At 34.1% G+C, this 15,758-nt stretch overlaps 1 protein-coding gene across 2 annotated transcripts in view; it reads left to right on the forward strand.

The window, feature by feature from the left end:
- The window catches only part of Reps (RALBP1 associated Eps domain containing), a 101,331-nt gene extending 85,895 nt beyond the window's left edge, over nt 1-15,436 (forward strand). For both annotated transcript variants that reach the window (XM_089090590.1, XM_089090591.1), the window contains one exon: nt 11,204-15,436. In XM_089090590.1, coding sequence (XP_088946716.1) covers nt 11,204-11,360 — 157 coding nt within the window. In that variant the 3' untranslated portion in view covers nt 11,361-15,436. The remainder of the gene's footprint in view (nt 1-11,203) is intronic.
- The last annotated feature ends 322 nt before the right edge of the window (nt 15,437-15,758 follow it).

The raw sequence follows: 15,758 nt of genomic DNA on the forward strand, positions 1-15,758 counted from the left end.
ACAGTTACAAGTCACATATCCCCTTTATATCTTTAGTTATATCCCTTATCCCCTTTTTTCTCCCCCTTGAATCCCTCGCTATGGAGTCGTTCAAAGAGGAATATGAGTTTTGTATTTTCAATCTGTATTTATTGGTGAATAAAACTCTGAACTGAACTGAACTAGGCGCAGAATAATGCAACACAAGACATTAACAGCAGGAGATATACTACTACCCCCCCCCCCTCGCATCCTTAAAAAGCAAGAAATTGCTTCATAATTAGACAGTTTTCCAAGACTTGATTGCTAAATAAACTTTTTTCCCTGGTTCGTTATCCTCCACCCACATGGATTGATTCCGTGTCCTCCCATTGCCTTTGCTTTGCTCCTTAAGACAGGGGTCATCTAACAATGCCCCATATAACTAATGATAGAGCGCAACCCTGTTCAATTCCGAATGTGATAAAGAGGCAGCTATTATACCTCATGCTGTTATACATCACGTGCTGCATTATGCTATGCCTAGTTCAGTTCAGTGCACAGCATTAATCACTTTAATATATTTATCTGGTATAGAATACAAGCATACGACATTTGCTTCGATTCCTTTAACAGGTGAATCAAACAATTGCTCATAATCTACTAAGCTGTTTGATTCACCTGTTAAAGGAACTGAAGCAAATGTCGTATGCTTGTATTCTATACCAAAGTTTGACAAATCAAAGTTTGAACATCAAGATCAAAGTTTGACAAATTTAAAATAAATTCTTAATTTTCTTCCCTGCAGTAAAAACTTTATGTAAGATGTATTAAAGGTAAGAAGAGACATTTGAGCAGTTTTTGAAATATTTCATTTCAGTTAAAATATAAATCAGCCAAGAAGTACTATTCCTCTTTTTTTATAATTGACGGCAGTTTTAACTTATTGTTTTATCCTTCATGCGATTATTTAAATTATTTTACAATGAAAAGCTTTCCTAATAAGAATCCCGTAAACGAATTACCAAACTTTTTGTCTACGGGCACACAAGGGTTTGACCCTTGAGGGTGTAGGGGGGGTCTCTGAATTTGATGTAGTGCATTTTTAATACCTGCTTTTCAATTGTTTATTTTTTTCAAGAAGAAAAATCATTGGACTGGTGTTGGGGGGATCATCAAGTACTTTCAGATGTTTTCTCCACCTATGGTAGTTTAGTATGAATCCCAGCTTATGGTTGGTTCTTTGATGTCTCTAAGATGACCATTAAACTCTGACTCTTATAGTTCTGTATTTCCAAATAACTGAACCTAGAAGAATAATGTTTACTCTCCTTTTGAAGTCAAAAGGCTTTTCCATATACTATTTAATAACAACATAGTAAAATAGTATTTTACTATGTTCATCGCATCTATTCAAAATGAGCAGTGTTATCATTTATTTCTTCTTTTTTTGTGTATGCCCCATTACAACAAATCAGAATCAGATAGCCAATAAAGTTTGATCTTAACAACATTAAAGAAAAAGAGTTCCTTATGAAAATAAAGAGCAACTTTAAAACTCAAAACAAACAGAAATTATTCTGAAGTATATTAGTGATTCTGCCCTCCACAGTCCCCTGCTTTTCATGCTAGTTTTATAATGCTTAACTGGAAGTATTTACGAGTATAGAAAATGCAGTTATTGGGTAATTGCAATTGTTTTACTTACCAATTGCCTCTAGAAACATTTGAACTGGAATGTTTTAATGTTTTAAGCAAATGCAAAACAAAAAGGTTTTTCGTTCCTGAAGCACTGTAAAAAAAAAAAAAAATGCTTTTTATCTCATTCCAACTGCCATTGTGTTTGAGCATTTGTTCTTAAACCATTGCGATAAAAAAAAGGAATCAAACCTTAGCTTAGTGAATAGAGGGTTGGGAAGGAGGAAGATTCATTCATATATGGAATAATTTCTTTTCTTTTTGAGTTTTAATGTCATTCTTTACTTTCATTTGCAAAAAAAACTTGTTTTTTATGATTTTTGTTTGTTTTTAATACTACCCCATCAAACCCACTTCTTACATCAAAGTTAACTTCTGCAAAATAATGCTTTGAGAAAAAAAAATTATTTAGTATATTTACTTTTTGAATTAAAGTATAGTTTTCTAAAATAAACTATCGTCTCCACAAAAAGAGAGAAAGCTTCACCCCCTTTACCCATACTTCATGTTTCTTCTTATACTAATCCAAATATATATTTTTCTAAATGATTGTAGGTCACAGATTAAATATTTAAGTATAGAATTTTTATTCAAAATGTGGACCTTTGTGATCCTTTTTTATCATTTCTAAAAGTCTGAAATTTGGACCCTGAAACAGTTTTTGAGTCCTTAAAATACGTTGGTTAACAGCCTACTTGATGGTGAGTGACTATGCGATACTCTACAACCGTTAGTTTCATAAAACACCTTTTTGGTTCCCACATTTCCTCCATCTAAATACAAAATAGGAAGTCCTTTGCCTCTCATTTCCCCAACAGATTGAGTAAATGTGGAGCCCAAAAAGGTTTTTTTCCCAATCTGCCTTATATCTTACCTCTCTAATCAGCTTCAAAACAACATTCATTATTTTCTTGATTAGGTGTGCTCCTAAACAGAAAGCAAGTTTGAAACTAATCTTGACTCCATATTTTTGTGATGCTGAAAGATGGGTCCAAGTTCTAATTGTTGTCACCTTATAGGTTTTAATTTACAGGTCATGTAGATACTCGTTTTTCCTGAGTTACTGCACATATACCATTTTGATAGCCTGGATACAGCTTCTTTTTATTTATCTCAGCCCCTCCCCCAAATCCAAATATGAGCTCCACTTGGCCCTGAGAACCTCCTGAGAATTCAATTCAATCCCCCATTCTGTTCCTGCGATAGTGTAGATATGCAATTTAAATAACCTTGGCACACATGGTATGTCACTGATTCTAGTCTAGATTGGGATCTTAATGCCAAAAATACAAAAAGAAATTGGAGACCAAGTGTTTAGACCCTTTCCCTCTGACCCCTAGTCAAAATTCAAGGTTCAACTGTTTCTCCGATACTCCCTGAAAGTTTCAACCTGATCCCCAAAGCGGTTTTTATATTGCAGGTATGCAGTTCCAATCATCTGGCAACAAACAATGTCTTTCAATTTACTTTGCTGCTTAATTGCAAATAGATTGTAGGTCCCTTAGAGGCTTACATTGTCGAGACCTTTTAGTGGATCAAAGAGAAAAAAATTTAGGCTTCCTCGCATCTCCAAGTTACAACGGGTCCACTGGGTCTTCCTAACTTTCCATAAAAGTTTTGACTTGATACCATAAGCCTTTTTAGAGCTATTGCAAACATACCATTTTGACAATCTTGCACCACATAATGTTTTTTTATTTACCTTGGTGCTATGATCTGAATAGATTTTTAATCTCAAAAATACTTGTAAAGCAAAAATACTCAGGCGGATGGATACATCGTATTTTAGCCCACCCCTCAACCAAAATTTTGTGTCCCTTTTCTTTTCCTATGAAATTCCATCCCCCAAACTGTTCCTGAGATGTTGCAGATATGGCATTTTGATGGGCTGGATACATATACTGTCTTTTGACTTAACTCTACCCTCTCCCTATTTCACAGTTCAATGTCCAATCCCCCCCTTCAACAAAATTTAACATTTTTGAATTACCTTGCTGCCTAGTTGTGCAGTGATTATAAGATGCGTAGGAGTTAATAATGCAAAACTGTTCTCGTGAGTCACAGACTAAAACTGTTTACCCCCCCCCCCCCCTAATCCCAATCCAAGAATTTGAAGCTTCTTTTCCAGTACTTTCCCCAACATTACCTGCAAGTATTAACTTCATTCCTCAAGTCATTCTTGAGACAATAGGAGATATGTTATTTTCATGAGCTAGTGTCTTCTGATTTACCTCTGCCTCTCCCCTAAGTTAAAATTTGAGGTAGTTTGAAGCCCCCCCCTACCCAAAAAAGATCCTCTGAAAATTTCAATTTGATTCCCATAGCCATTCCCAGAGTATTACAGCTAATTTTTAAACTTTGGTGCATATAGCATCTTTTGATCTACTTGGGTATGCATACTGCCTCCAGAGTAGAGCCCTGGCAATTTCTGGGAGTCTTATGGTCTACCAAATGACCTGGAAGAACTCTTAACTGATCAAAAAACTATGGCCGAATATGTCCATCTTTTCTACTAAAACCTATCTTTGAAAAATAAGTACTTTAACATTAAATTTTACTGTACAACATTGATCCACAATACATAAAAACAGATAATTTAGCATCAGTGTGCCCAAGAAAAATCTAACTATAAGGCTAATGAATAAATATACATTTGTTTTTGTAGCATTTTAACCCATATTTTAACATTTTAACCATGTAACTGTGCAAACTCTTGGCCTTCCGTCTCAAAAATCATTAAGCATTACTGGATTTGAATTTCGTTTTAGATCACGGTTATTTGAATTTTTTGTCGTACTTTTTTTCATATTGACAAATCATGAGCGCGACCTTTGCCTCCGAGACTTTTTTTTTGTTTGGCTACTGGGTCATCAATCAATAATTTAAGAATTTGGAGTCAAAATTACTTAATTATCTTATTCACTGCAGATTCTTAGTTTTGAGGTCACACTAATTTGGTCTTGTCAAAATCATACCTTATTGAAGCAACTATTCAAAAGATAAGGCCTACATGGGTTATATTATTTTGTATATGAATATGGTCTTAATTTAAACCACGCTGTACCCATCTTAAGGCTCTATACAGCTTGGATGACATCATACATATTCTTTGCCCATCATTTTTTTTTCTGGGAGCATGACGTCACTCCAAAATAAATTCATTTATGACGTCATGCTACCAGAAAAAAATTCAAGGTGCAAAGGAACATATGACGTCATGCATGCTTAAATAGCTTTGAGGTGAATACAGACAACTTAGTACATCTTAGAACGCTTAACTGTGAGCACTTTAAAGGAAAAAACTTAAACATAGAAAATAATACTTTTGAAGAATTTACGAAGAAAATGTTGGATGAGGAATTCCATCAGCGAGCATTCAAAGCTTTTTGTGGTAATTACAAGTTCAGAAATCACCGAGAAAAAGGAAGAGAACAAGATCTGTTCAGGTTGAGGATTAAAAGTGAAATTTTGGCCGATATTGTTTATACTATGCTAACTGGAGCTGGTTTTGTAAAAAAGAATACAGCTGAAGTTCCTGAAGTTCGTGAAGTTAAAGCTTGCAACAATGAAAGTTTGCATTCAAAAGTATCAGTTATACCATCATGTAATATTCAGTTGTTTCAGTTGAAGCGTCATGTAATATCGAAGGATGGCCAAATAGCTGAACCAAATCCAAAAAAAGAGCATCAAGGATAGACTTGGAGATATTGTGAAAATAGAAAAACCGAATTCTAAAAAATTGAGTATAAATGAGAGACTTGGAGATTTTGTGAAAATAGAAAAACCAAATTCAAGAAAAACGAGTATAAAATACAGACTTTGAGATATTGTGAAAATAGAAAAACCGAATTCTAAAAAATTTAGTATAAAAGAGAGACTTGGAGATTTTGTGAAAATAGAAAAACCAAATTCAAAAAAAAAGAGTATAAAAGACAGACTTGGAGATATTGTGAAAATAGAAAAACCGAATTCTAAAAAATTGAGTATAAATGAGAGACTTGGAGATTTTGTGAACATAGAAAAACCAAATTCGAAAAAACGGAGTATAAAAGAGAGACTCGGAGATATTGTCAATGTAAAAAAACCGCATTCAGAAAAACGGAGTATTAAAGAAAGTCAAAGAGATTTAGCCAATAGCAATAGGGACTCCAAAGCTATTGAAATATGGACTTGTGGCCAAATAGCCAAACCAAATTCAAGAAAAAGGACCATAAAAGATAGACTTGGAGATATTGTCATTGTGGAAGAAATACACGACAAAAAATACAGAAGGACTGGTGGCCCAAATTGTGACCCTCAGAAGATGCTCAAAACGGCCATATTTACGAACAAACGGTGCAAATTCGGACAAGAAACAAGAAAAGAGACCATAAAAGATAGACTTGGACATATTGTCTATATGGAAGAAATACACGACAAAAAATTCAGAAGTACTGGTGGCCAGAATTGTTACCCTCAGAAGATACTCAAAACGGCCACATTTGCAAACAAACGGTGCAAATATGGTTTTAACTGTTACAGGAAAAAATGTGCATTTATTCACTAACCTTGAAGTTGTAATATTTTCGGACAAATGGATGCAAAATTATTTGTTTTCAATATTTTTTTTTTTGGATCAGTGTTTTATATTAAAATTTGATGTTATTACCCTGTTGAATTAGTTTAACAGACTTAAGAATCAGGAATAAGTCAAAGAGTCACGAATAATGTTAAGATCATTTTTCTATTCTTTTTGTTTACACTTATTTTTTTTCTAACTTATGATTGAGATTCAATATATAATCAACTTAATGTCAGGACTCATAAAGTAAACTGCAATGGGATACAGGATGTAAGGGTCAATTTGATTATATAGATTGGAAAGTTACCTGATCTTTTTGCAACTTTTTCTCCTTCGATTATCAACATAATGAATATTCACCAAAATTTTTAGATTTTCTATTAGGAATTGAACAGTAACTTTTTTTCAGAAATCTTGAATTTTGTTTCATGAATAATCTGGCGATTTTTTTACTTTTAAATGTTGCTACAAAATTTCAGACGATGATCATCTTGAGCAATCAAAAAATGTTATAGGCATATGTGACTTCATGCCTTTTTTCCTTCACAAAAAAAAAACATGATATGGCTAAATTTTTACAAGTTTTATGTTTAAATATATAACAAACGATGTTTGGAAAATATTTTATCACTGTTTGTCTTTTTCTATTTTCTTAACTATTTCTTTGGGTTGTTTTTTTATTCATTTTTTTTTTTTTTATAATGTCTCCTATTTATTTTCTTTAAGCTATTTATAGGAAGGGTAAATTTTATTCGATTATAAACATAATGAATATTAATAAAAATTTTTATATTTTCTTTTTCTTTGCTTTGAGTGATAAATTAGCACTCAAAATATCCAATCATACAACCAATTTGTATATATTTAAAATATTGTCAAGCCGCCTGTCTATTTTTTTCTCTTTTCTACTTTTTTTCCATTTTATTTTTGTTGTAGACTATTTCATGTCTATAATACTTTTTTTCTAAATTCTTGTTAAATTGCCAGCATCAATACTTAGTATACAATCCTAACGAGGATAGGCCGAGTGTAAAAGGTCGGAGCTATCTCGCTGTTTTGAGACAGTTTGGGTTCTCTATTTCATCGTAATCTCCTTTCTTCATCCCTGTCCTTGACTGTAAAATCCTGCTGATGTGGCCTCATGACGTCAGGGTGGACCTTAGACGAGCTATCAAACAGTTAGTGGTAACGAACTGTAAGTAAGGAGCGACCCAGCTCAATAGTAACCGAAACTCTAAAAAATGGAATTTTGATACCAATAGATACATCAAAAGAATTGGATTTTTATGCTGATTTCAAATATATAAATTCTCATCAAAAGTTACGAGCCTGAGAATATTTGCCTTATTTTTAAAAAATGGAGGAAACATCCCTTAAAAATCATAGAATCTTAATGAAAATCACATCATCAGATTCAGTGTATCAGAGAATCCTACTGTAGATGTTTCAAGCTGCTATCTGGAAAAATGTCGAATTTGTATTTTTTGCCAGAAGATATATGTTGTTTTTTTGTTGTTTTTTTTTCTTTTTTTTTCAGGAGTAATCATATTGACCCAGTGGTTCTAGAATTTCCCGAGAGGGCTCGTTTGAACGGAAATTAAAATTTCTAGTGACCTTTTTAAGTGACCAAAAATTTGGAGGGTAACTAGGCCCCCTCCAACGCTCATGTTCTCCCAAAGTCAACCGATCAAAATTTTGAGGTAGCCATTTTGTTCAGCATAATCGAAAAATCTAATAACTATGTCTTTGAGGATGATCTAATCCCCCAAAGTCCCCAGGAGAAGGGCCGCAAGTTGTGAACTTTACCCATTACTTACATATAATATTGGTTATTGGGAAGTATACAGACTTTTTCAGGAGAGGAGATTTTTATCGTGGGGAGGTCGGGGGAAGAAGGTTACGTGAGAGGATATTTCCATGGGGGAAGGGAATTTGTCTAGAAGGGGGTGCCGGATTTCCCACCATTATTTAAAAAATGATCAGAAATTAAATAAAAAAAAAAGGTTTTTCAACTGAAAGTAAGGAACAACATTAAATCTTAAAACAAACATAAATTATTTCGTATATGAGGGGGTTTGCCCCCTCGTCAATACCTCGCTTTTTGTGCTGAATTTTTTAGTACTTTCAAAAGAGCTATTTATTCTAATTAAACCCTTTGTGATTCAGGTCATTCTTAAAGAATTGGAACAAAATTCGAACTTTAGCGTAAAGAGCGAGGTATCGACGAGGGGGGCAAACTCCTTCATATAAGTAATAATTTCTGTTCGTTTCAAGTTTCAATGTTGTTCCTTACTTTCAGTTGAAAAAGCTTGTTTTTTTTATTTAATACTAATCAAAACTGTGATTGCTATGAGCGCTTCGAGGTGAACTTGAGAAGTGGCGTCCTTTGAGGAAGTTATTGCCTAGTAAACGACTAAATTCTTGCTTAGTAAACATTTGCACTAAATCCTGATTAATGGATAATTCTTCTGGGTTCGGTCTGTTTTGACAGGCTTATTTTGGCTGAGAAACTCCATTCTAGCTAAGCTATCTATTATGGGTATTCTTATAATATTTATAGTACCATAATATTTGTAGGCATGAATATATAATGAGTTGGAGGTAATGGGCTTGAGATCACATGTGCAGGATTTGGACTCTTGTCGATAAAAGAGCATCACCAAGTATGGAAAACTATGTTGAGACAAAGATGGGCCCTTGATTGCTTCATGCCTCCATTCGTACTGGAAGTCCCAGAACTTCTTGCTCTTCAGTTCCAATCCAGCTTACGCGCTTTGTGTAGGCTTGAGAAGATGTGTAAGTCCCCATCTTGCACTGGTTCTGGGACCATTGCTTTTCTTGAGGCCATAAGAATTTCAATGATTTAAAGAATATGAGAATTGAAAGTTGAAACGTTACAACGTAAAAAAAAAACAACTATCGTCTTGACATTTTGACTGACAAATTCAAATGCTTCAACCTGGACTTCCTGGATGGCTCTTCCGCAAATACATAGCTGTATAAACCAATTTTCCAGATATTTTGTCCTTTGGCCTTGACTTAATAGTTAATAATTTACAAATTCTCATATTAGCCATTATTTTTGACGTGATGGCTACGTTATAGCGCAAGACCAAATGTTTTCTGGGTTTCATAGGGGAATTAGAAGTTGAAGTTCAACTAACCCTTCAGGTTATTGAAGCATTTCTCGACTTTCGATTTTCAGCAAAATTTTGGAAAAACTTGCAAATAGTCAATTACAAAGATATTTATTTGATAGCAAGATTTTACACACGTCTCAACATGGTTTTACAAAAGGAAAGTCAACTGAACTGGCAATTCATGAGATTTGACTGAATATTAATGATTCACTAGGTGAATGTCAACACGCTTTGGTGATTTTTCTTGATGTCGCCAAGGCGTTTGACACCGTAAATCATTTGTTGCTTCTTTCTAAACTTAAGTCTTATGGGTTTTCAACACAAGCTGTTAAATTTTTTGCATGTTATCTTTCTGGGAGACGACTAGAATGTGTTGATAAATCTCGTGATCTCCGTTCTGAAACTTTTCCGATTAATTACGGAGTGCCTCAGGGCTCTGTCCTTGGGCCTATTAATGTAGTAATTTTTGCTTCTCACCGGGACCTATCAGTTCTTTTCCAGAACCTCGAAAGTACTTACTAACTGTATCTGATTGGTATTCAAGGAATTCAATAGCTCTTAATGAAAAAAAAAAAAATGCCAATATATGTTATTTTCACGTCCTGGATTTGTAGTGTCAGATAGCTTCTCTCTTATCTTGAATGGTCTTGAATTAAAACGGGTAGATCATTTTAAATACCTTGGGTTTATTTTAGATGAAAATTTGTCGTTTCATAAATTTGTAAAAACACAATCGTTAAAAACTTCTTGAAATATTGGCATGCTAACTCTTCTTCGTCATTTCTTTCCTAAAAGTATTCTAAAATCTATTTATTATTCTTTCGTCCACCCATATTTTCTCTATTGCATTTCGGTTTGGGCATCTACCTTTTCGTCTGTTTTCAAATCTCCGCAAATACTTCAGAACAAAGCAATGAGGATTCTTTTTAATGTTGATCTTCAGTTAGACACTTATATGGGACTTCAGGAATTTTTTCTTTGGATCAACTTCATTTAATTTCTATCTCTAGTATTTGTCACGATTATCAATATAGTAATTTACCTGTAAATTTCTCCGGCATTTTTCCAACTAATTCCCAATTTCATAATTATCCGAATACGCATCGTTAAGACTTTTCGTGCGAAATTCGCCCGACATCGAGAGCGGGATTCAGCATCTGTCACACTGGGCCAAAAATCTGGAACTCAATTCCAGCATCAGTTCGAGAATGCAGCAACAAGCAACATTTTCTAAGACTGGTGAAGAAATATCTTATGACATGCTCAGCATTTTGTTCATTAGAGTTTTCTTTTTCGTCGTTGTAAAATTTTTTTAGAAAATGGCTGTGTATTTTCGTTGGCAATATTTTCAGCGCTAAAGTATGCCACCAGGCATGTGCGCTGTTTTGTGACATTTATTTATGTATGTGTTATAAATAAAAATATTCTACGGTACTCTACTCTGAAACCATCCTGATCAGAATATTAAAAATATTAGTGATATTTCTTTGTTGAAGGTAGAAATTAAAGAAATCCTATTTAGTAAAGACGAATTTTATTTTTATTTTTTGCGGGAGGGGGGGGGTGTAAATAAATAATTATGGCCGGTTGGGGTATTATTATAATACCCCAACAGGTATTATACAGGTGTCTCTCGCTCTAAAATGAAACTAAATGAAAACCAAATGAATTATCCCTTGTTTCGGATTGAAATTATTTATTAAATTTAGTTTGATTTGAATATTCTATTTGGTAGTGCCTCTATTTCTATTGAATAAAAAAATCCCCTTTTTCTTCTTGAAGTTTGCTGTTCATTCCAATTAAAATTTATGATCGAAAACCTATTAAAGTGAAAAATGTTTTTTAGGACGAAGCGAAGTTCTCTGGCCGCCATTATTGAACAGCATCAAACTAGGAGCGAGGGATTACGGCGCCAACATAAGGAGCTACTTAGTGACTTGGCAACACTCATGGAAGAAAAATCGATTCTAGAAGTGCGATTAAATGAACAAAATGATGGCTAAATCTCGTTTTATTAGAATAGGAAATTTTTAAAATGTCAGTATTAATATCTGCCGGCCATCTTTTCTTTTCTACTTTTTAATGGACTATTGATTGATTTCTTTTGTTTGAATTTTAGCTTGTAATATAGAGGTGTGCTATGTGTAATATAGAGGTGTGCGATATCAATTAACGTTTATCTATAGATATTGCTTAATTCGATATTCGACATGTTTACAGTGATATATTTGCGATGAAGTCTGTTACAACTTCAAATATATAATGTGGGATAGACTATCTGTATAGATATCTGGAATTGAGCTATAAAAATATAATTTAGAATAGCCTATAGCTCTTTCGGAAGTATTTTGAAGAACCATAGAAAGATAAATACCATCAAAACTCTCCTGGGTTACTTTTAAATACAAATCAAAGTAGTTTTATTACTGGAACTTCTTTTCTGTTATGTTTCAATAAGACATATACTTACCGTTCTCAGAATATTTTTTTTTGGGGGGGGGGGGGGCAACAGGCCCTTTTGGCTTGATCTCAACCCAAAACAGTGAAGCCTCTTGAGTGAAAGGATCAAATGAACAATAAAATTAAACCTCATGAAAAGAAAATGTCTGCTGGTAGCTTCTGAGGCCTTTCTTCATAATATAGCAGCATGCCCACTTTTTAGGTCTATAATGATAGAACGGTTTAGATGGTTACAGATTAACGATTGAAGGATGACAGACTGTCAAATATTGGGCTTTTTAGACCTCCATATGTATACAAACAAAAAGCACATCGTCCCCGAATACAGTTGGTAGGGGACATAAGAAGAGTTTTAATGGAAATCGGAACTTTATGGGAGGAGTTAAAGAGATAAGCTTTGACTAGATTGGGGCGGAGGAGGAGTTTGGGCAGCTGTGTTGGCATTAAGCACCTTGGGGCTGCAGTGAGTTGCTAGTAGTAGTAGTAATTAGTACTAAGGGGCTGAATTTTCTATGATTTCTCTCTTTATATCTGAGAGAGCTGAATTTTTCCAGTCTGACTTTTTTTTTCAACGGGTTCTCGTGCTGTGTTTTGTCTTTGAAGAAATTTTTTGTGTTTTCAGTGAACCAGAAGCGGTATTTCTTTAGAAGTTAGTCAGTTGGAAAGCTAAGGAAAGCAAATATGTTTTCTTGTCTATACATCCGAGTAATGGGCAGAAATCGTTCCGAGAGTTCTTTTTGGTGATATTTAGCTAAAGGACATTTAGCTAAGTCAGTTTTTCAAGCTGCGTCGGAGGGTTGACGATTGAAAATTTCATGAATTTATAGAAAAAGCATTAGGGAATTAATATCAAAAGAAATACCCCATTTTTTATTTAAGTATTAGAAGTATATTACCCGTTGTGCAAGTCTTCTGAAAATTGTCTATTTTTTTCTACTAATCATTGAATTGAAAAATTCTTGAACATAGTTTGCAATTTTTCCATACATTATTTATATTTCTGATCGATAGAATAGTCCTGAAATAATCTTATCCATCTTTGAATGTCCTATGTTTTTCCATACACTATGTACACAGCATAATCACGGAAGAAGCGCGTTTATTTTATAGGCATCACCAATGGGCAATAATTTCAAAAAATTGATTCATGCTTATAACAGATACAGAACCGACGCCAGTAGCTTTGTAGTCAAGAAGCGTAAAATCATGAGTGTATAATACTTCAGTAAACACAACTTAAGTAAACACACAAGTAAATTATTAGTAAGATAACTTCAATAAACACACAAGTAATTTTTGTGGGGGGGGGGCAGAATAGTTTTGAAAAGTAAGTTTTTGCAATCTGTAGGTTAGGAAAAGTATGTTGTTTTTTTCTAATCATAGGGGCTGACTTTTGAAGAAGCTTACCTCCATACAAGGGGAGGGATCTTGGAGGGTGCATTTTTTATTATATTATTATTGTGTTATATATGAATCTTGTTCCATAACTTAGTTCAATCTGTTTATTTGGTTCCAGAGACCTCTTTGATTTACTTTAACCTCTTGTCTCTTCTTTATCTGCAGAATCTTCCAGCAGTGATTTTTCACTTAGTCTTTATTTATTTGTTTATTTTTCTAGTGAAGTTTTTTCATATGTTTTTCTGACATTTTTTAGATTTAATTTCATCATCAGAAATCTCCATCCCTACTTTTAGTTCTGAATTCTACTTTAAGGTGATAGGCAGGAGAACTAGCAGATACAGAAGGGGGGCGGCCCCCAAGATTTTTTCTGGTGCCCTTTTATCATGTTTTTTTCTCTTTTTTTTACTCTTTTTTTTTAAATCGTCAATTTGGTCAATTATTGGTACCTTTGTCACATTGCCCCCCCCCTCCCCAAGATTTTGCTCATTGGTGCCCTTGTCACAATAGGCCTCTCCCAAGATTTTGCTCTAGATCCTCCCCTGGGCAGGATTGATGTGGAAAAAACACGGAAAAATTAATCTGCCCAAGTTCAATTTATATTAAAAATAAATATTCTTTTCATTCGGTGTGAATATCATTTAATCTCTTATCTAGATTCAACCCCGATTAACACGGAAAAGCAAATTTTAAGCACATAGTTTTAATTTTTGGGCAAGAAGGGATCCTTCTGGACTAATTTTGGTGGAATCCTGTCCTATTCCCTCCCCTCTATACTTGTGTTCTGTAAGACTTATTAATAAACTTAAAAAAAATTAATATATAGTTAGCTACCCCTGTTCATTTCAGAATCTGACAAAACTCATAAAATAAGAATAAAAAGAAAAAATAGTTGAGAAACAGGACGGGCAACTGAAGATCAAAGAAGAAAAATGTAGACGTCCGTAGTCTATAGACAAAAAGACTAGTGTAAAAAAAAGAAAAAAACAGGAAAGACAACGAAAACACGACGAATAACTAAGATAAATGCAATATATAGTTATCAATTCAGAATTTAGCTGAGTTATTGGACAGATCATTAGTGTATCAGCCCAGTTCCACAGACAAGTCTCTTATTCATTTAAAATTTCTCTTCCCGTTTTTCAGCACTGTTTTACTGAATCGATAGCTTGTTTAATAATGCTAATTAACTCCTTTATTGAGAAATTTGTGTTGCGAAAATTGATCGTTTTTGAATTTGTGTCTTTTTTAAACTAAGCAATTTTGGTTTAGCAGGAAAATGGAGAATTCAAGCAGTGATTATATTTGAAAGAGAGATAGGCAGATTCAGATTTATCAATAGGCTCACTAGATCCGGGCCTAGAGGCGTTCAATGCCGGGGGGGGGGGCAATAAATTATTACTGAGGGATTTTCCCTTAACAAAAACTGGACTGATGTGATTTATCGTCAAGGTGCAGTCCGCCGCCATGCTGCCTTTTCACAGAAAAGTGATTTTAAAACAATGCAGGAATTCCGTGGCCGCTTATAAACTGTCAGATGTCTCTCAAGAATGGCAGCTGAGAGTTCAGTATCACCTCTCTTTCACTACTTTTGGCTCATACTTCTCTGTTCTGTTCAGTGCTTCCATTATCCCAGAATTTTCGGGGATTTTTTCCGAAAATCTCGCAAAAACGGGGTGGTGAAAACGCTTGGGTCTAGAAGCTTTAAACCCGGCCCTGGAGACAGAATGAACTCAAGCTACTAAGCTGCTTTGACTATCACAGGCTAACACCTATAACTCTAATCTTGGTTGGTCAAACTCTTTCAGCGAGTGTAGAAATGGCAGTTTTTAGTCTGATATTTAATAGCCTTGAGGCAAAAGGGCTATCCCTTAAAGTTGTAACTAAACAGCGCCCTTGTACTTTACTGCAGTAAGGCAGGGAAAATAAGAAGAACGCGAAACAGTGAACTGGAAAGCCCACAACCCTGTATATAAGCCTAATGAAAACCTGCTCCAATTGTTCAAATTAATGTCTGAGCATTTTATAGATAAGTTATGGATCTTTCATTTGAAAACATTAAAATGTCTCAAAACTGGCCTTTAAGGCTTCAAAATTAAAGCAATCCCTTTCTGGACAAACTGTTTTGTAATAGTTTAAAAGCTAACCCTTTCAAACATTTCTTCTCTTATAATTTCCATAAATTTGTATATACAGACAGAGATACATTTTGTATATATATATATATATATATATATATATATATATATATATATATATATATATATATATATAGATAATTTTTTTGGTGATGGAAGGGAGGGGGTGGGGCACCTTGTTTTTGTCATTTCGTTTATGTTCATAAATCTTAAAAATGTTTTCCACAAAAGGAATTTCAAGGGGGAAAAAAGCCACATGAGAAGTAATAGTCTAAAATTAATTAGTTCAGTCAACAACGTAGATCCTGAAAGTCCCATTCACCTGGCTACTATTACTTTTTTTAAAATATCAAAGGAAGTTTTTCCTGAAGGTGATGGTTTACCCTAAACCAAAAATATAGATTT

Source organism: Artemia sp. Qi Xiang Cuo, chromosome 6, assembly GCF_049724085.1.
Source record: "Artemia sp. Qi Xiang Cuo chromosome 6, ASM4972408v1, whole genome shotgun sequence".
NCBI classification, from domain to species: Eukaryota; Metazoa; Arthropoda; class Branchiopoda; order Anostraca; family Artemiidae; genus Artemia; species Artemia sp. Qi Xiang Cuo.